The 21,877-nt window shown below is 51.5% G+C and overlaps 2 protein-coding genes and 1 pseudogene across 3 annotated transcripts in view; 1 reads left to right on the top strand and 2 right to left on the bottom strand.

The window, feature by feature from the left end:
- The window catches only part of LOC141092356 (RNA polymerase-associated protein CTR9 homolog), a 38,296-nt gene extending 19,607 nt beyond the window's left edge, over window positions 1-18,689 (bottom strand). Inside the window, exons 1-5 of one of the 2 annotated variants that reach the window (XR_012232774.1) lie at window positions 18,385-18,689; window positions 3,139-3,293; window positions 2,988-3,046; window positions 2,783-2,912; window positions 2,426-2,575 (exon numbers count right to left, since the gene is read on the bottom strand). Coding sequence is in view for 1 of the 2 variants with exons in the window: in XM_073578424.1 (XP_073434525.1) it covers window positions 2,447-2,575; window positions 2,783-2,912; window positions 2,988-3,025 (297 nt within the window). In the remaining variant the exon portion in view is untranslated. The remainder of the gene's footprint in view (window positions 1-2,425; window positions 2,576-2,782; window positions 2,913-2,987; window positions 3,047-3,138; window positions 3,294-18,384) is intronic. The other variant, XM_073578424.1, reaches the window with a different exon arrangement.
- On the top strand, window positions 4,878-9,564 carry LOC141092355 (eukaryotic translation initiation factor 4 gamma 2-like). The gene is made up of 6 exons (XM_073578423.1): window positions 4,878-5,129; window positions 5,203-5,461; window positions 5,896-6,100; window positions 6,219-6,415; window positions 6,495-6,616; window positions 8,888-9,564. The coding sequence occupies exons 1-6, from the start codon at window positions 4,893-4,895 to the stop codon at window positions 8,951-8,953; spliced, it is 1,086 nt and encodes a 361-aa protein (XP_073434524.1). The 5' UTR covers window positions 4,878-4,892; the 3' UTR covers window positions 8,954-9,564.
- Window positions 7,768-8,784, bottom strand: LOC141092354 (vacuolar protein-sorting-associated protein 25-like; annotated as a pseudogene).
- Window positions 18,690-21,877: the final 3,188 nt, after the last annotated feature.

Here is a 21,877-nt window from a genome sequence, read left to right as displayed (position 1 = left end):
GCAGCAGAGGCCGACACTGCCCAGAGCCTACAGTACATGTGCAGCAGAGGCCGACATTGCGTAGAGCCTACAGTACAGTCATGGCCAAAAGTTTAGAGAATGACACAAATATTAATTTTTACAAAGTCTACTGCTTCATTTTTTCTAATGACAATTTGCATATACTCCAGAATGTTATAACGAGGGATCAGCTTAACAGCAATTACTTGCAAAGTCAATATTTGCCTTGAAAATGAACTTTATCCCCCAAAACACATTTCAACATCATTGCAGCCCTGCCTTAAAAGGACCAGCTAACATCGTTTCAGTGATTGCTCCATTAACACAGGTGTGGGTGTTGATGAGGACAGGGCTGGATATCAATCTGTCATGATTAAGTAAGAATGACACCACTGGACACTTTAAAAGGAGGCTGGTGCTTGGCATCATTGTTTCTGTTCTGTTAACCATGGTTATCTCTAAAGAAACACGTGCAGTCATCATTGCACTGCACAAAAATGGCCTAACAGGGAAGAGTATCGCAGCTAGAAAGATTGCACCTCAGTCAACAATCTATCGCATCATCAAGAACAGGGAGAGAGGTTCCCTTGTTGCCAAAAAGGCTCCAGGGTGCCCAAGAAAGACCAGCAAGTGCCAGGACTGTCTCTTAAAAGTGTTTCAGCTGCGGGATCGGGCTACCAGCAGTGCAGAGCTTGCTCAGGAATGGCAGCAGGCAGGTGTTAGTGCATCTGCATGCACTGTGAGGCGGAGACTCTTGGAGCAAGGCCTGGTCTCAAGGAGGGCAGCAAAGAAGCCACTTCTCTCCAGGAAAAACATCATGGACAGACTGATATTCTGCAAGAGGTACAGGGAGTGGACTGCTAAGGACTGGGGTAAAGTCATTTTCTCTGATGAATCCCCTTTTCGATTGTTTGGGACATCTGGAAAACGGCTTATTCGGAGAAGACCAGGTGAGCGCTACCACCAGTCTTGTCCCATGCCAACTGTCAAGCATCCTGAAACCATTCATGTGTGGGGTGGCTTCTCAGCCAAGGGAATGGGCTCTCTCTCTCAGTCTTGCCTAAAAACACAGCCATGAATAAAGAATGGTACCAGAATGTCCTCCAAGAGCAACTTCTCCCAACCGTCCAAGAGCAGTTTGGCAATCAACAATGCCTTTTTCAACATGATGGAGCACCTTGCCATAAAGCAAAGGTGATAACTAAATGGCTCAGGGAACAAAACAGAGATTTTGGGACCATGGCCAGGAAACTCCCCAGATCTTTATCCAATTGAGAACTTGTGGTCAATCATCAAGAGACGGGTGGACAAACAAAAACCTTCAAATTCAGACAAAATAAAAGCATTGATTTTGCAAGAATGGACTGCTATCAGTCAGGATTTGATCCAGAAGTTGATTGACAGCATGCCAGGGAGAATTGCTGAGGTCCTGAAGAAGAAGGGTCAACACTGCAAATACTGACTTGCTGCATTAACTCATTCTAACTGTCAATATAACCTTTTGCTACTCATAATATGATTGCAATTATATTTCTGTATGTGATAAAAACATCTGACAAACACACACATAAAAACCAGAGGCCAGCAGATCATGTGAAAATATAATATTTGTGTCATTCTCTAAACTTTTGGCCATGACTGTACATGTGCAGCAGAGGCCGACACAGCCCAGAGACTACAGTACATGTGCAGCAGAGACCGACACAGCCCAGAGACAACAGTGCATGTGCAGCAGAGACCGACACAGCCCAGAGTCTACAGTACATGTGCAGCAGAGACTGACACAGCCCAGAGTCTACAGTACATGTACTAGATAATATAAATGGTTAGCACTCGACCTCAAGGTTTGAGTTCACGGTGCCAGTGAAAAGGAACGGATAGTCCCCAAAATATGTAGAAAATATAGAGTCACTGCACACGCTGGTTATGCTCAATGTGAAGTAAATTTATTGATTGACGGTGATGTCGCTTCTTCATCGTCAATCAACAAATTTACTTCACATTGAGCATAACCAGCGTGTGCAGTGACTCTATATTTTCTACAGTACATGTACAGCAGATGCTGACACAGCCCAGAGTCTACAGTACATGTGCAGCAGAGGCCGACACAGCCCAGAGCCTACAGCACATTTGCAGCAGAGGCCGACACTGCCCAGAGTCTACAGCACATGTGCAGCAGAGGCCGACACTGCCCAGAGTCTACAGTACATGTGCAGCAGAGGCCGACACTGCCCAGAGTCTACAGTTCATGTACAACAGAGACCGACACATCCCAGAATCTGCAGCACATGTACAGCAGAGGCCGACACAGCCCAGAATCTACAGCACGTGTTTAGCAGACCCCAATGCTGCACATAAATCATGTACTACGGGCCCGGCATCAAGTGCCATCTGGACCTGCATGATGTCACCATACAAGACTCACCCGGCCGCCACCACCGCCTCCTCACTTCTTCTCTTTTGGAGTCTCCATCTCTCCAGTGAACTGCAGGATGTTCTCGATCCTTTCCACATATTGTGCCCTTTGCTCCAAGAGTTTATTTTGCTCCTCGATTTCTTTGAGACGTTTCTCTTCCTGAAAGTTTATTAAAAAAAAAAAGCTATGGATCAGGGAACGGGCGGTAACTTACCAACACAACAAGCCCATCATTCACCGTCACCCGCATAGGAACAGGCGGTAATTTATCAACACTAAAAGCCCATCATTCACCATCACCCGCATCCCTCTGCCTCCCCAGCTCCCCTCTTAGTTGTTATCCTGTGTGAGGCCAAGGACACCCACCTGTTCCTTCAGCAGCTTCTGCCGCAGAACCTCCTTCTCCTGCTTTTGCTTGGCTCGCAGCTCCTTCTCATTCTGCTTGCGAGCTCGAGCCACGTGATACTGAGCCTGACTCAGAAGATCAGAGCACTGCCTACAATGTGGACGTGTTATAGTGAGGCAACGGTCCACATCCATGAGATGTGTTCTCCATCCCTGCAGCACATACCTGGCCTCAGACGCTGCGAGCGCCAAATCAAACCACATCTTGTCACCAACTTGAAATATCTGCAGAAGAAACATCAGAAGGTCAGATTTCGGAGACGCTACCTGGCCAATATGGACGTGGCCCTCAGACGCAGATCCCATGCTCCTCTCACCGGTGGGCGAGTTCCAGCTCTTTCACAGCATTCAGTACTTCCTTCAGGTTGCTTTTCTCATCTTTCAGCACGGATGTTGCCAACCCCTGCAGCACCAGAGCCACATTAAACACGAGGACGGTGTCATTAGGGGCCACGTGACGAGCCTGCACGGTCTGAGAAGGGGAACAAGTCAGGAATCAAGACAAATAGCTTTTTTTTCCACAGATTTTGTGACTTAACAGTGACCTCGCCTGCGATCTCACTACATGTGACACATAGCAGCGACCCCCCCCCCCCCCGGATATCGCTGATCGTGCTCGAATGTCCTGGGCCATTTTTTGATCGCTGGTGTCCCGCTGGCCAGCATGCATCGCTGTGTTTGACGCCGACGAGCGACCTCGTTGGCGACGCAGAACTCGGGGACGCAGGCGGGAATCGTCAGAATAGCTGCTGTGTGACAAGGTACCAACGACCGCCGAGGTCGTTATACGGATCGCTGGATCGTTGCTGAAGAGATCTGCCTGTTTGACAGCTTACTAGCAACCATGTAGCGACGCACCAGCGATCCTTACCAGGTCGTATCGTTGTCGGGATCGCTGGAGCGTCCCTAAGTGAAATGGGACCCTAAGATCCTTTCATTTTGCCAACCTAAGAGGACACTTAAGGTTTTTACTCCTCACTTAAAAGGAAATATGTCAGCAATTTTTTTTTTTTGCTATGTTATGTAAGGAGTTTCACACTAGCGTTTGTAGGCGCAGCGGACGCTCGCTGTGAAGCTGCGCCCCCTGCTGCGCCTCCTCTAGTCAGCTCCGCCTATGGGCAAATGCAGCTGCATGCAGCCTGCGTACCCTATCTTTAGCATTGGGTACGCAGGCCGTGCACAGGTATGCTTTTGCAGCCGCATGCGTCCTTTGGACGGTGCGACGAGCGCACCAAAATGCAACACGTTGCGTTTGGCGCAGGTCGCCGCACCGTAAAAAGGACGCATGCGGCGGCAAAAGCATACCTGCGCACGGCCTGCGTACCCAATGCTAAAGATAGGGTACGCAGGCCGCAAGCAGCGGCATGCGCCCATAGGCGGAGCTTCACGGCGGGGGTCCGCTGCGCTTCCAAACGCTAGTGTGAAACTAGCCTAAGAGAAATATGATGTAGGGGCAGAGAATGCTGATTCCATCACGACTACTTATACCCAATAAACTAAGTGACACATCGCTGGAATGAGTATTCTGTGCTGCGGAGCTCGGAATGCTGAGTTCTGTATAACTCCGCCCACACCACTAATTAGCAGCTTTCTGCCTATGCACACTGTACACAGGACGCTGCCAATCCGTGTTGGGGGTGCCACTTGACCAGGAGACATGAGACGCCTAGTCCATTAGTGATGATCTGCTCCTAATAAAACTCGGCCTAGTAAGTGACACATCGCTGGAGTCATGGTTTCTCTATCTCTTCATTGGTGGACACAGGAAACCTTGAGTGTATACTGCTGCCAATAGGAGATTGACACTATGCAAAGTTGGAATCAGGATTTTTGCCCCTACATCATGCTGCTCTGATCACATGGCAAAAATTTTGACCGATTTCCCTTTTAAGAGTTAAAATGTAATTTCAGGAGTGGAAATATCCAGATGCAATAGTTCTCTTGGACCTCATGAACCCCTTACAGATGAGGTTACTTGTCCGATTGCCATGCCCATGTTGAGTCACCATCTTTTTTGCCATCCAAAGGAATCTATGATCTTTTAATACTTTGCATTTTGTTATTTTTATAGATGATTGTTTTCTCATTTCAGGAAGCATTTGTGACGGAGTACTTGAACAATGGGAATGCTGCCGATGCCATAAACAGCGTGAAAGAAATGAGAGCTCCCAAACACTTCATCCCAGAAATGATAAGTAGGATCATCCTTCAATCATTAGACCGGTCCGATGAAGACAAGGAGCGCGCCAGCTCTCTGATCGGGGTCCTGCGGCAAGAAGGTGTGGCCACCAGTGACAACTTCATGCAGGTAAAGCGGGCTGTCCTCTTAGGTCTGCCGAGACTTTGTGTGCTCCTGTCACTGACCACATCGTCTTGTACAGGCTTTTCTAAATGTGCTGGACCAGTGCCCAAAACTGGAGGTGGACATACCCCTGGTGAAATCTTACCTGGCACAATTTGCAGCTCGTGCCATAATTGCTGACCTGGTGAGCATTTCTGAACTGGCTCAGCCCTTGGAGAATGGCACCCATTTTCCTTTGTTCCTACTCTGCCTTCAACAACTGGCCGAGCTCAAAGATCGGGATTGGCTGACGGAGCTGTTCCAGCAGAGCAAAGTGAATATGCAGAAGATGTTACCAGGTGAGTGTATTGTGGCTGTGAATTTGAGGTACGGACCTACCACGGTTCCTTTATGATTGCAAAATCTGCACGTGACATGCCCTGAAAAATGCACGGTCTAAACAGAACCTTACCGGACATGCCATCACTGTCTAAAACATGGGGGTCCTTCACTGATCTTGAGAATGAAGGGGCTGCAACTTTTGGCTAACGTTCACTTTCCTCTGTACACTGCCTGGGTCACCTGGCTGTGCCGCGAGCTGCATCATGTGAAGGGGACACGTACAGGGGTTTTCCAATTGTTCCTCTCGTTGTAAATTTAGGAACCGCAGTAGCGTATATCGCAGCTTTGTGTCAGGGTGCCATCACTTTATAAAATGGTCACCCCCTTTTAGTACGAATACATGATGTGCCACAATGGCGCACGACTGTGCCTTGTTCCTCCTTACCCCTAGAAATCGACCAGAACAAGGACCGCATGCTGGAGATCCTTGAAGGAAAGGGTTTGAGCTTCCTATTTCCTTTGATGAAACTGGAGAAAGAGTTGTTGAAACAAATCAAGATGGATCCGTCTCCACAAACCATCTACAAGTGGATTAAGGATAACATTTCTCCTCAACTTCATGTCGATAAAGGATTTGTGAATATTTTGATGACCAGGTGAGTCTCCTGAAGAGGCGTGTTCACACTTGGCGGTGGCCGTACATGCGCTGATGTGAGATGATCACTTTTGACTTATTTTCCCTCTTTCCTCCCCTTCAGTTTTTACAGTATACAGTATTTCTAATGATGTTTGCCCAATGGATGACGATGATCAGATGGCAGCGCCATCAAAGGAGCTGCTGGAGCAGGAGAAGCAGCTGCTGCTGTCTTTTAAGCCGGTGATGCAGAAGTTCCTCCATGACCATGTGGAATTGCAAGTCAGTGCCCTCTACGCCCTTCAGGTGCACTGCTACGGTAAAAACTTCCCCAAAGGTACGGTCACCACTCGCCTCGTCATATCTGCATGGTGGCTACTGTCGTGCATCTCCTGCCTATTGTCATGTGTTTTCAGGCATGTTACTGCGCTTTTGTGTCCATTTCTACGACATGGAGATTCTAGAAGAGGAAGCCTTTTTGGCATGGAAGGAAGACATCACACAGGAATTTCCTTGGAAAGGAAAAGCTTTATTCCAGGTAAGAAGGTAGCAAAAGTTTTTTTGGCCACTAAAAAGGTCTATGTTTGGACAAACACTGTACTTGTCGTGAACGTGAAGGTCTCCTCACACGTATCTGCATAGACAACTGGTGCTTGCACACTAGCTTGTTTGGTTCATGAACTGGGGCTGTTTTTTCACTTGCACTTGGGTGAACAATAATCCATGTAAGGTCCATTGCGCACATGGACTGAAAATACACTCTTGAGTCCTTAGTCTAAGGACTCTGGTCGTGTGTAGAGACCTATTAGTGATGCTCCATGTGGGGGACGTGCAAATTAGCGCTCCTCTATAACTATGGAGGGGAACCTTGGAGTATGTACTCGTTCAGTGTTTGCAGTAGAATAATCTGTAAATTGATGTTTTGGCAGGAAAAATGGAGCATAAAATTTTTGATGCTTTTCCCCATGGGTGATGTCTGCGGCCAAAAAAACGCAGAACAAAGTGACATGCAAGGAAAACATAAGAAATGTGCATGAGAGATCAAGAATCTCATTCACTTTGCTGGTACTAAGACTCTTCATGGTTTTTTGACCTCTGCGTAGAAAAAAAAAACAATAAAACCACAATGTGTGCTCAGACCCTTAGTGATATTAACATTAAAGTCACAGCTCTTAATTTTACTCCCCTGGCTGCCATGACAGTCTACAGGCAGTCTGCATTTTTTGTGAGGCATGAAAGGATAAACTGTTAAATCCAGGCCGAGCTGACAGGAGGAGGTGCAGCCGTGGGCGGAGCTTCACGGCGGCCGTGCGCATCCCTCCACAGCTCCAGGAAACGCTAGTGTGACAGTAGCCTTACACAGCTGGGATTGTTGAGGATTTCCCCTGTAACTGGGGTAAGTGTCATTGTTACAGGGGAAATCCTCAACAATCAGACTTGCAACTAAATCTATACAACTACATGGTGTGAAAATGATCATGGGGGGGCTGCAACATTAATTAGGTTGGCGCCTCCTAGTGTGTATATACCATGATTGTTCACTTGCAGCTGCAAGTTCATCTAGTAACTTCTGCAAAATTACATGCAGCTGGATATTACAATTTTTTTTCTACATAGTTTTTATAGATCTATCTGCTTACAACTTTTTCCAGTAGTCGTCGACTGTGACTAATAGTGCGATGGCTTTCCCCATAGCTAGTTGGGATCTGGAATGGCAGTTTTGTGAAAATGTATGATTTTTTGTTTTTTTGGGGTGGACCCTGTTTATTATGTACATACAGATTTATTAAGCGAGTAATCTTGCAAAAAGGTCGACGAACGCAAGAGATCAACCGTGAAACCTATCTCCAACATGGTTCAAGGGCAAAGGTAAATCTGTGAGCAAAATAAGTAGGGGCTGATATTTTGGCAAATATTTATAATCAACAGCACCTTGAAGCTTCTGGCATCTCATCAAACATCAGCCGTAAATTGCATTCCCAAAGGAGTGCTACTTGATCACGCTATATATACAGACGCTGAATGCGGAGTAAAAAATAGGACGTCATCTGTCAGCAGAAATATCCAGGGAACACCACTGTTACAAGGCAGTGACTGGCACCTTGTAATATACATAAAAGTCCAGCAGATGGCAGGAGATCTCAATATGCTCCTGTATAAAATAGTTCTAGGTCTGTTCAACAGTCAAACAGGACTGGGATCATAATCATTAAAAGAATTTCACACCCTTGCTGTCCTTTAGTGTTATGATCTCCGCTTTGTGTTCCAGCTGTAGGGCTTCCAATGATCTGAGGAGCATGGCTTCATCCAACCTGTGGAAGTCTCCTCCTTCTGTATCATCTCCACTAATTAACTCATAAAGTGTGAACACAGAATTGGTCATCCAGTTCTTCGAAACCCATTGGTAGATTAGTTTTCCCCATTCATCTGATCTGGTTTTGTTTTTATCCAACCATTCTAAGTGACCTTCTTCCTGAGTTCCTCTAAGACGACCTGCACTGACTCCAAGCACAGCTTTCTTTGTGTTTTCTTGTTGTTGAACAAGGGGCTCTCCTGTATTTCCATTACATTCACAGTGTATAACTTATTATGTCGGCAGGAAGTCAAAACTAGTGAACTCCAAGCCGACAGCTGCTTCTGTGACGTGTAGAACGGAGGAACGTTGTACTGCCAGGGCCACTCGAAACCCATTTCTGCAGCGTCACCGAAAAGCTCTTCCGGGCCTTATGATTTTCTTTTACCTCTTGGACACATGTGAGGCTCAAGTCCTACTTGATTGATATATATTTTTATTTATTTTTTTTTGCAGGTGAACCAGTGGCTGACATGGCTGGAGACGGCGAAAGAAGAAGAATCGGAGGAAGAGGCCGACTAAAGAACCAGCCAAAGCCTTAAATGTTGTGCAGACATCATAGAATGGTAGAGTTGGAAGGGACCTCCTGGGCCATCTGGTCCAACCCCCTGCTCAAAGCAGGATTCGCTAAATCATCCCAGACAGATGTCTGTCCAGCCTCTGTTGGAAGACTTCTATTGAAGGAGAACTCACCACATTCTGTTGCTACGATGTAAACTACGTTTTTTTTACCTTACCACTGCGAAAGCACCATTCCGCTGTAACGCTTTATTTTATTTTTTCGTTGCAATATCTGATGGAGAGAGGCATGTCGACTAAGGATCCTTCTACCTACAACAAAAAAATCAGGTTTTTAAAGTGTAACGTCTTAATCAGTCAGCCATGCAATATTCTTAGAGTATCTGTAATGCTTAGATCCGTGTATAATAAGCAGCATGCAATAATTACCCCCCAAGTTCTCAACAGACGCTGGTCAATGGCAAGGACTCTGCTGCCAAAATTGAGAAGGAAAAAAATCAACAAAACCTGATTAGCAACACTGAATACTGAAGATGCACTTTGCTCAGTGACACTTGACTCGTTGCAATATTTGGTTGTTACAGTAAAACTATAACTAAGTCGATGGTTGTTGCCGTACAGTATATATTGCCTGTATTTCTGCCTCTGGTAACGCCGGAAGGTGAGAATATCACAATTTTTATAAGATATAAAGTAAAAAATAAAAAATTGTGAATTCAATAGGTTACTTATTTTATGTGTTCTTGCAGCGTTTTCGCCACGAGTAAAAGTGGCAAAAACGCATAAAATCCGCAGGAATTCCAGTCGTGTGCACATAGCCTAAGAGAGGAGGTCCAGGCATCAATTTCTGGGATTGTATACTCTCATACCTCACAATCCAAATCCCAGGGAGGGTCCCGTAAGAGACCACAGGAATCGGAAGTGTCCTCTGATGAGATGTCGGAGGAATCTGACCAGGAGGAAAGGGAAGTCTTTACTGACCCACCAGAGGGAGGAAAGGCGTACCTCCTTTCCTCCGAGGACACGGACAAACTCCTTTGTGAGGTACAAGATACCATGCAGGTGGTAGAAGCCCTAAAACCCCTCTTAGTATAGGATGAGATGTTTGGAGGGTTACGATCCCAGAGAAGTAGAGTGTTCTCTGTCAACAGTCACATTTGTTCTATGATCATGGAGGAGTGGGAAGATGCAGAGAAAAAATTGGTCATTCCGAGAGACTTTAAGCTCCGCCTTCCCTTTGAGCCAGAAGACGTCAAAGCCTGGGAAGATATCCCCAAGATGTGGTGAAGAGAATTTCGATCCCATTTGAAGTTTCCTCCAGCTTGAAAGAACCCATTGACTGGAAGGCGGATGGTCTCCTTAAAAGAATCTGAGAAACCTTGGCAGCCGTAATCTGAGCTATCATCGCAGCAACCTCGGTCCATGCACTTAAGGGTCGATGACCTAGAGGAACATTTGAGATCTAAAGGGGGCTTTACACATAGCGATATCGCTAGCGATATCGCTAAAGCATCACTGATTTTGTGACGCAGCAGCGATATTGCTAGCGATACCGCTACATGTGATACTTACCTCCGCTGGCTCCTCCGCTGGTTATCGCTGATCGCGCGAGAACGTCCTGGGCCGTTTCTCGTTAGCCGCGTCCTGCTGGGCTTCCTGCTGGCCCCGAGCGACGCGGGCGGAGGTCATCATCGCTGCTTCTGACAGGTAACGACCACTGTTGCGTTGCTGCGTCGCTGCTGAGATCTGCCTGTGTGGCAGCTCACTACTGACCATTTAGCGATGCACCAGCGATACTGACCGGGTCATATCGTGGTCGGGATCGCTGGTGCATCGCTATATGTAACGGGGCCCTAAGACTTCCATGGACACCATCCTAAAATCCCTTTCCCCCTGAAACTGGCGACTGACTTCATGGCTGACGTGTCTGCAGAATCCGTATGATTCGCAGCCAGGAATGGGTCTTTGTCCAATGCTACTCGAAGGGCTTGGTCGGGGGACACTCAGTCCAAAAATAAACTTTGTTCCATTCCCTTCTCGGGTATTAAAGTGTTTGGGCCTGCTCTGGATTATATTCTAAAAAAGGCATCGGACGAAAAGAAGGGGTTCCCTGAAGAGAAAACAAACATCAGCCCTTTTGTAGGCCCCAACCAAGCCAGAAGTCAGGCTATAAGGGGAAAGGGAAAAATGGCAGATGGCGTTACCCCAAGGGAGGCAGGGGTAAGAACTCCATTTTTGGATCAGGCTCAGATAGAAAGTGACGCCATGAGAGTTGGGGGATGACTAGGGCGTTTTCTGGGGGGCTGACAGGAGAACTTAAAAAAATCTTTGAATCTTAGAGATAGTCTCCCGTGGCTACAAGATAAGAGTTCACCCATCTCCCCCCCCGAAAGATTCATAATAACGAACTCCTGCCTTCAGCCAGCAACTTCCCCCATGTGGACAGATATCCAGGACTTGCTAAAAATCGGAGCGATAGTCCTGGTACCCGAACAGGAAAAGTGTAAGGGCCATTATTCCAACCTCTTCTCAGCAAAGAAACCCTCAGGAGAGAGCAGGACAATAATAAATCTTAAGCCCTTAAACCAATGGATAAGGTACAAGAAATTCAAGATGGAATCCATCAAATCTATGATTCCTTAGATAAACATATGGTGATGTGTACCCTAGATTTAAATAACGTGTACTATCACATTCCAGTCCATGTTTCTTACCAGAGATTCCTAAGGTTTGCTCTGAGGGTCCAGAGGAGGGTCCGTCACTACCATACACCTCACACACATACACCGCTCTGTACACCTCATACACACGTGGTTCCGCTCAATACACCTCGTACACACGCGTCTCCGCTCCATATACCTCGTACACACACGTGGCTCCGCACCGTACACACACATGGTTGCGCTCCATACACACGCGGCTCCGCTCCGTACACACACATGGTTGCGCTCCATACACACGTAGCTCCGCTCTGTACACCTCATACACACGTGGCTCCGCTCCATACACCTCGTACACACACATGGTTGCGCTCCATACACACGTAGCTCCGCTCTGTACACCTCGAACACACGTGGCTCCGCTCCGTACACCTCGTACACACACGGCTCCGCTCTGTATACCTCGTACACACATGGCTCCGCTCCATACACCTCGTACACACACACATCACTATGCTCCATACACCTCGTACACACGGCTCCGCTCCGTACACACATGGCTCCGCTCTGTATACCTCGTACACACATGGCTCCGCTCCATACACCTCGTACACACACACCACTATGCTCCATACACCTCGTACACACACCACTATGCTCCATACACCTCGTACACACGGCTCCGCTCCGTACACACATGGCTCTGCTCTGTATACGTCGTACACACATGGCTCCGCTCCATACACCTCGTACACACACACCACTATGCTCCATACACCTCATACACACGGCTCCGCTCCGTACACACATGGCTCCGCTCTGTATACCTCGTACACACACATGGCTCCGCTCCATACACCTCGTACACACACACCACTATGCTCCATACACCTCGTACACATGGTTCCGCTCCATACACACATGGCTCCGCTCTGTATACCTCGTACACACACATGGCTCCGCTCCATACACCTCGTACACACACACCACTATGCTTCATACACCTCGTACACACGGCTCCGCTCCGTACACCCCGTACACACGTGGCTCTGCTCCGTACACCTCGTACACACACACCACTATGCTCCATACACCTCGTACACACGTGGCTCCGCTCCGTACACCTCGTACACACCCACCACTATGCTCCATACACCTCGTACACACATGGCTCCGCTCTGTATACCTCGTACACACACATGGCTCCGCTCCATACACCTCGTACACACACACCACTATGCTCCATACACCTCGTACACGCGGCTCCGCTCCGTACACCTCGTACACAAACACCACTGTGCTCCATACACCTCGTATACGGGGCTCCGCTCCGTAAAACACACAGCTCCGCTCCGTACACCTCGTACACACACGGCTCCGCTCCGTACACCTCGTACACACACACCACTATGCTCCATACACCTCGTACACACGGCTACGCTCTGTACACCCCGTACACACACCACTATGCTCCACACACCTCGTACACACGTGGCTCCGCTCCGTACACCTCGTACACACACACCACTATGCTCCATACACCTCGTACACACGTGGCTCCGCTCCGTACACCTCGTACACACACACCACTATGCTCCATACACCTCGTACACACATGACTCCGCTCTGTATACCTCGTACACACACATGGCTCCGCTCCATACACCTCGTACACACACACCACTATGCTCCATACACCTCGTACACACGGCTCCGCTCCGTACACACATGGCTCCGCTCTGTAAACCTCGCACACACACATGGCTCCGCTCCATACACCTCGTACACACACACCACTATGCTCCATACACCTCGTACACATGGCTCCGCTCCGTACACCTCGTACACACACACCACTATGCTCCATACACCTCGTACATGCGGCTCCGCTCCGTACACCTCGTACACACACACCACTATGCTTCATACACCTCGTACACACGGCTCCGCTCCGTACACCTCGTACACACACCACTATGCTCCATACACCTCGTACACGCGGCTCCGCTCCGTACACCTCTTACACACACACCACTATGCTCCATACACCTCGTACACATGGCTCTGCTCCATACACCTCGTACACACACACCATTATGCTTCATACACCTCGTACACGCGGCTCCGCTCCGTAAACCTCGTACACACACACCACTATGCTCCATACACCTCGTACACGCGGCTCTGCTCCGTACACCTCGTACACACACACCACTATGCTCCATACACCTTGTACACGCGGCTCTGCTCCGTACACCTCGTACACACACACTATTATGCTCTATACACCTCGTACACATGCGGCTCCGCTCCGTACGCCTCGTACACACACGCGGCTCCGTTCCGTACACACACGCGGCTCCGCTCCGTACACCCTGTACACACGCGGCTCCGCTCCGTACACCTCGTACACACGCGGCTCCGCTCCGTACACCCTGTACACACGCGGCTCCGCTCTATACACCTTGTACACACGCGGCTCCGCTCCGTACGCCTCGTACACACACGCGGCTCCGTTCCGTACACCCTGTACACACAACGCGGCTCCGCTCCGTACACCCTGTACACACGCGGCTCCGCTCCGTACACCTCGTACACACGCGGCTCCGCTCCGTACACCTCGTACACACGCGGCTCCGCTCCGTACACCCGCGGCTCCGCACACCTCGTACACACACGGCTCCGCTCCGTACACCTCGTACACACACACCACTATGCTTCATACACCTCGTACACACACACCACTATGCTCCATACACCTCGTACACGCGGCTCCGCTCCGTACACCTCATACACACACACCATTATGCTCCATACACCTCGTACACGCGGCTCCGCTCCGTACACCTCGTACACACACACCATTATGCTCCATACACCTCGTACACGCGGCTCCGCTCCGTACACCCCGTACACACACATGGTTCCGCTCCATACACCTCGTACACACACGACTTCGCTCCGTACACCCCGTACACACACGGCTCCGCTCTGTACACACACATGGCTCCGCTCCGTACACACGCGGCTCCGCTCCGTACACAGCGACTCCGCTCCGTACACACGCGGCTCCGCTCCGTACACCTCGTACACACGCGGCTCCGCTCCGTACACCTCGTACACACGCGGCTCCGCTCCGTACACCCTGTACACACGCGGCTCCGCTCCGTACACCCTGTACACACGCGGCTCCGCTCTATACACCTTGTACACACGCGGCTCCGCTCCGTACGCCTCGTACACACACGCGGCTCCGTTCCGTACACCCTGTACACACAACGCGGCTCCGCTCCGTACACCCTGTACACACGCGGCTCCGCTCCGTACACCTCGTACACACGCGGCTCCGCTCCGTACACCTCGTACACACGCGGCTCCGCTCCGTACACCCGCGGCTCCGCACACCTCGTACACACACGGCTCCGCTCCGTACACCTCGTACACACACACCACTATGCTTCATACACCTCGTACACACACACCACTATGCTCCATACACCTCGTACACGCGGCTCCGCTCCGTACACCTCATACACACACACCATTATGCTCCATACACCTCGTACACGCGGCTCCGCTCCGTACACCTCGTACACACACACCATTATGCTCCATACACCTCGTACACGCGGCTCCGCTCCGTACACCCCGTACACACACATGGTTCCGCTCCATACACCTCGTACACACACGACTTCGCTCCGTACACCCCGTACACACACGGCTCCGCTCTGTACACACACATGGCTCCGCTCCGTACACCCCGTACACACACATGGCTCCGCTCCGTACACACGCGGCTCCGCTCCGTACACAGCGACTCCGCTCCGTACACACGCGGCTCCGCTCCGTACACCTCGGACACACGCGGCTCCGCTCCGTACACCTCGGACACACGCGGCTCCGCTCACCTCGCACACACGCGGCTCCGCTCCGTACACCTCGCACACACGCGGCTCCGCTCCGTACGCCTCGTACACACACGCGGCTCCGTTCCGTACACCCTGTACACACAACGCGGCTCCGCTCCGTACACCCTGTACACACGCGGCTCCGCTCCGTACACCTCGTACACACGCAGCTCCGCTCCGTACACCTCGTACACACGCGGCTCCGCTCCGTACACCCCGTACACACGCGGCTCCGCTCCGTACACCTCGTACACACGCGGCTCCGCTCCGTACACCTCGTACACATACACCACTATGCTTCATACACCTCGTACACACACACCACTATGCTCCGTACACCTCGTACACACACACCACTATGCTCCATACACCTCGTACACGCGGCTCCGCTCCATACACCTCGTACACACACACCATTATGCTCCATACACCTCGTACACACACACCATTATGCTCCATACACCTCGTACACGCGGCTCCGCTCCGTACACCCCGTACACACACATGGCTCCGCTCCATACACCTCGTACACACACGACTTCGCTCCGTACACCCCGTACACACACATGGCTCCGCTCCGTACACACGCGGCTCCGCTCCATACACAGCGACTCCGCTCCGTACACACGCGGCTCCGCTCCGTACACCTCGGACACACGCGGCTCCGCTCCGTACACCTCGCACACACGAGGCTCCGCTCCGTACACCTCACACACACGCGGCTCCGCTCACCTCGCACATACGCGGCTCCGCTCCGTACACCTCGCACACACACGCGGCTCCGCTCCGTACACCCTGTACACACACGCGGCTCCGCTCCGTACACCCTGTACACACACGCGGCTCCGCTCCGTACACCCCGTACACACGCGGCTCCGCTCCGTACACCCCGTACACACGCGGCTCCGCTCCGCACACCTCGTACACACGCGGCTCCGCTCCGCACACCTCGTACACACGCGGCTCCGCTCCGTACACCTCGTACACACGCGGCTCCGCTCCGTACACCTCGCACACACGCGGCTCCGCTCCGTACACCTCGTACACACACGGCTCCGCTCCGTACACCTCGTACACACACGGCTCCGCTTCGCACACACGCGACTCCGCTCCGTACACCTCGCACACACGCGACTCCGCTCCGTACACCTCGCACACACGCGACTCCGCTCCGTACACCTCGCACACACGCGACTCCGCTCCGTACACCACGCACACACGCGGCTCCGCTCCGTACACCTCGGACACACGCGGCTCCGCTCCGTACACCTCGCACACACGCGACTCCGCTCCGTACACCTCGTACACACGCGGCTCCGCTCCGTACACCTCGTACACACGCGGCTCCGCTCCGTACACCTCGCACACACGCGGCTCCGCTCCGTACACCTCGCACACACGCGGCTCCGCTCCGTACACCTCGCACACACGCGGCTCCGCTCCGTACACCTCGCACACACGCGGCTCCGCTCCGTACACCTCGCACACACGCGGCTCCGCTCCGTACACCTCGCACACACGCGACTCCGCTCCGTACACCTCGCACACACGCGGCACCGCTCCGTACACCTCGCACACACGCGGCACCGCTCCGTACACCTCGCACACACGCGGCTCCGCTCCGTACACCTCGCACACACGCGGCTCCGCTCCGTACACCTCGCACACACGCGACTCCGCTCCGTACACCTCGCACACACGCGGCTCCGCTCCGTACACCTCGTACACACACGGCTCCGCTCCGTACACCTCGTACACACACGGCTCCGCTCCGTACACCTCGTACACACACGGCTCCGCTCCGTACACCTCATACACACACGGCTCCGCTCCGTACACCTCGTATACACGGCTCCGCTCCGTACACCTCGCACACACACGGCTCCGCTCCGTACACCTCGCACACACACGGCTCCGCTCCGTACACCTCGCACACACGCGGCTCCGCTCCGTACACCTCGCACACACGCGGCTCCGCTCCGTACACCTCGCACACACGCGGCTCCGCTCCGTACACCTCGTACACACGCGGCTCCGCTCCGTACACCCCGTACACACATGGCTCCGCTCCGTACACCTCATACACGCGCGGCTCCGCTCCGTACACCTCGCACACACACGGCTCCGCACACCTCGCACACACACGGCTCCGCTCCGTACACCTCGCACACACGCGGCTCCGCTCCGTACACCCCGTACACACATGGCTCCGCTCCGTACACCTCATACACGCGCGGCTCCGCTCCGTACACCTCGCACACGCGCGACTCCGCTCCGTACACCCCGTACACACGCGGCTCCGCTCCGTACACCTCGTACACACATGGCTCCGCTCCGTACACCCCGCACACACGCGGCTCCGCTCCGTACACCTCGTACACACGCGGCTCCGCTCCGTACACCCCGTACACACATGGCTCCGCTCCGTACACCTCGCACACACGCGACTCCGCTCCGTACACCCCGTACACACGCGACTCCGCTCCGTACACCCCGTACACACATGGCTCCGCTCCGTACACCCCGTACACACGCGACTCCGCTCCGTACACCTCGCACACACGCGACTCCGCTCCGTACACCCCGTACACACGCGACTCCGCTCCGTACACCCCGTACACACATGGCTCCGCTCCGTACACCCCGTACACACGCGACTCCGCTCCGTACACCTCGCACACACGCGACTCCGCTCCGTACACCCCGTACACACGCGGCTCCGCTCCGTACACCTCGTATACACGGCTCCGCTCCGTACACCTCGCACACACGCGACTCCGCTCCGTACACCCCCGTACACACACTTGTCTGCTACATCTGCCCTGTAAACCCCTCCTGACCCCACACATAAACTCCCCCTCACCAGTATCATGACAACCAGCACAGCTGAGCAGAGTCCTGCAGCCCCGAGCCGCTGATCATGTGACTCCTGACTCCTCCCCTCCTGTGACCTCATCACAGGTCCTGTGCAGACAGAAGCAACAACCTACCTAGTCATCACAGGCTGTGGGGGGTGCTGCAGGGGGGTCGGTGGCTCAGTGCAGTGCGGGAAAAAAGAGTCCCGCTCAGGGCAGCGGGACAGGCAGTCCAAACCGGGACTCTCCCGCCATATCCGGGACGCGCTATGGCAGCCACCTATTAGTCTGGTCACATGGGCCTGACGTCATGGAAGGTCCTGTAGTACACGGTGACATATTATCTTCCCTTTCATCCTCCCACCACGAGGTGCCGCTGAAGATCTATGCGGTGACGCTCTGTCCACAGTGGGTATAAAAGGAGCGATGAGAAGGCGACGGCGCCATTTTGACCACACGTTCCACAGTGAGGGCTGAGCTGTGTGAGGGCGGGAAACCTGTGACGCCATTACACAGCACAGCCAGGAAATACTGCAGACAGCATTCCTTGCTGGGAATATGGTTTAGCGAGTTCCAATCACTGCATGGGGAATCTCAAGCCTTGTCCCCTGCGGTCTGTGTGGTGCGTGCACGTATGACTGTCTCTGGTGAATGACTCATTATGAAACCCCTACCCTTGGTACACATGTGGTGATCGGCCTTGCCAGTTAGTGCCTAGGCTGTTAGTGCAGGTATGAGGCAGAGTCAGGGCCTAGCATCAGCGCCAACAGTGGCTTTGCCTGTACGCCACTGTGCACTTGGTCTGCACTCCACAGTAGTCAGCGGCTATTAGTGGTGTTTGCAGGTGCGATGCCGCGCTTACAGGGAACCTGTCACCCCCCCCGGCGTTTTTAAGTGAAAGAGCCACCTTGTACAGCACTAATGCTGCATTCTGTCCAGGTGGCTCTTATTTGGTGTCCCTTTCACTGCAGAAATAAGCCCCTTTAAAATTTGTCCATCATACCTGAAGTTTGTCCGGTGGGCAGGTCTTTCCCCCTCGGACACAGACGCCTCACATCCATCAGTCATTTCCTCCTTCACTGTTGGCGTCGCCTCCTCAGCGTTCATTTCTTTTCCTGGCGCCTGCGCTGTAATATTTTTTCTTCGGCATGTGCAGTTAGCGCTGCCCGTTGTCTGACCTCACATCATGTCTTGCTTATCGCGCCTGCGTGGACGCACAGCCCGAGATCCTGCCCCGCAGACCATGCAGGCGCGATAAGCAAGATGTGATGACAGACAACGGGCAGCGCTAACTGCGCATGCCCAAGAAAAGATATAGTGCAGGCACCAGGAAAAGAAATGAACTTTGAGGAGGCGGCGCCAAGAGTGAAGAAGGAAATGACTGATGTGAGGCGTCTGTGTCCGAGGGGGAAAGAACCGCCCCCCCAGACAAATTACAGGTATGTCGGACAAATTTTAAAAACGCTTATTTCTGCGGTGGAACGTACACCAAATAAAAGCCACCTTGACAGAATGCAGCATTAGGGCTGCACAAGGTGGCTCTTTTACTTAAAAACGCCTGGTGGGGGTGACAGGTTCCCTTTAATGGGTCTAGAGGGACTCCAACCCTGTTCTAACCCTGTGTCTTTGGGGCAGAGTTCTGTGACTGTTCACTAGCGCTCACTGCCGAGCTCTGTGAGCTTAACAGGCTACGGCATTTATATTCTGCGTTATTGTGGTTCCGTGAAGCAACAGAGTCCGCCTCTGTATCCACTGGGTGATGTTAACCCGCGTATGTTCTATTATACCGCCATATAGCGTCCGCCATTAACGGGCAGCAGGTAACATCTCTGCACGGTGGACCCCGGGCTGCGAACGCACCTTATTACTACCTTATTATTTGGTTTGTTCTGCCAGCCCTAACATACAGAGATCCTTCAAAAGCAAAGGAGGCGATGAGAGAAAAATAACTGAGCGCAAAAGATAGAAAATAGGCAAAAATCAGCACATGTGTAAATTTACTGAAAGAAAGCACGAAAAATTTTAAACCTCAATCATAAGTTTATAAATGACATAATGGGGATGCGAGAAAAAACATGCAGCGCTTCATAAAGTATCTGAAAATCACCTTCAGTATAAATAAGATCGAACTAAGAAACATACACGAGTCAGAAAAATGACCTTATAGCTCCGTAATACAAAACATAAAGTAAGAAAAACAATGTAATACTGACGACAGAAAGTGGAGGAAAAAATTCACGTTTTTAAACACAGAAAATAAAATTTATTCGGATGCGCACTTTGCCTTCTCCAAGAAGCTAAGAGCTAAAAATAGAGTTGAGCGAAACGGGTCGGTCAAATTCATAAGTCGCCGACTTTCTCTGAAGTCGGGTTTCATGAAACAAAACCCGACCATAGTGTGAGGTTGGCCACGATGTCGGCGACCAGAGCGCCAAAGTCGCGTTTCAAATGATACTTCCAGCTCCCTTTTTCAGCCAATGATGGAGGATGCACACTGTGGGCAACGCGATGACATAGGCAGCGGCCAGCTCCATCTTAGAGAAGGGCATTGAAGTGATTGGCTGGCTTTGTGTGGCGTCACAGTGGGTATAAAAGGCTGTGAACGCCGACTGCCATCTTCTGCAGATTTTACACTAGGGAGAGGTGCTGCTGCTGATTCTGAACAGGGAGAGCGTTAGGCAGGGAAGAATTAAAAAAAAATGCTTCTGCTGATAGCACTTTTCAGTGTACAGTTAGTGTGCAGTGAAAGGGGAGGATTTTTGCTTTTGTGCAGCAGTGGTGGTGATTAGGCTGCATTGTAAGGCTAGCTGCATTGCTGTGTGCACTGCACACTGTGCAAACTGCTTTTTCAAAGCACTCCAAATTTTATTATTTTGTCCTGGTGAGTTACTGAGCGTTCATTTTTTCACACACCGTCTAGCGGTGTACACTCCTCACACACTACCGTATACCGGCTGGTATCATGGACAAATAGAAGCTATCTGGGTGTGACTCTGGAAGAAAAAGCCGAGGAGTTTGTCCGTTTTTCCAGACCTAGACCTTAGAGTCGTGTCCGTTTTTCAAACAGTTTTGTATATCTGCTGTTTGATTACAGTCAAAAGTAGACAGACAGCGTGTGTCAGTCCGTATACAAATACACAGCTTGACAATTTTACATACACCGTCTAGCGGTGTACGCTCCTCACACACTACCGTGTACCGGCTGGTATCACGGACAAATAGAAGTTATCTGGGTGTGACTCTGGAAGAAAAAGCCAAGGAGTTTGTCCGTTTTTCCAGACCTAGACCTTAGAGTCGTGTCCGTTTTTCAAACAGTTTTGTATATCTGCTGTTTGATTACAGTCAAAAGTAGACAGAGACAGCGTGTGTCTGTCCGTATACAAATACACAGAGCTTGACAATTTTACATACACACACCATACAGCGGTGTACGCTCCTCACACACTACCGTGTACCGCCTTCTAGCACGGACAAATAGAAACTATCTGTGTGTGACTCTGG

This window comes from Dendrobates tinctorius, unplaced genomic scaffold (assembly GCF_039654945.1).
Source record: "Dendrobates tinctorius isolate UK_male_01 unplaced genomic scaffold, ASM3965494v1 ptg000059l, whole genome shotgun sequence".
In the NCBI taxonomy this organism is placed as follows: Eukaryota; Metazoa; Chordata; class Amphibia; order Anura; family Dendrobatidae; genus Dendrobates; species Dendrobates tinctorius.
This window is presented reverse-complemented; position numbering and strand designations above follow the sequence as displayed.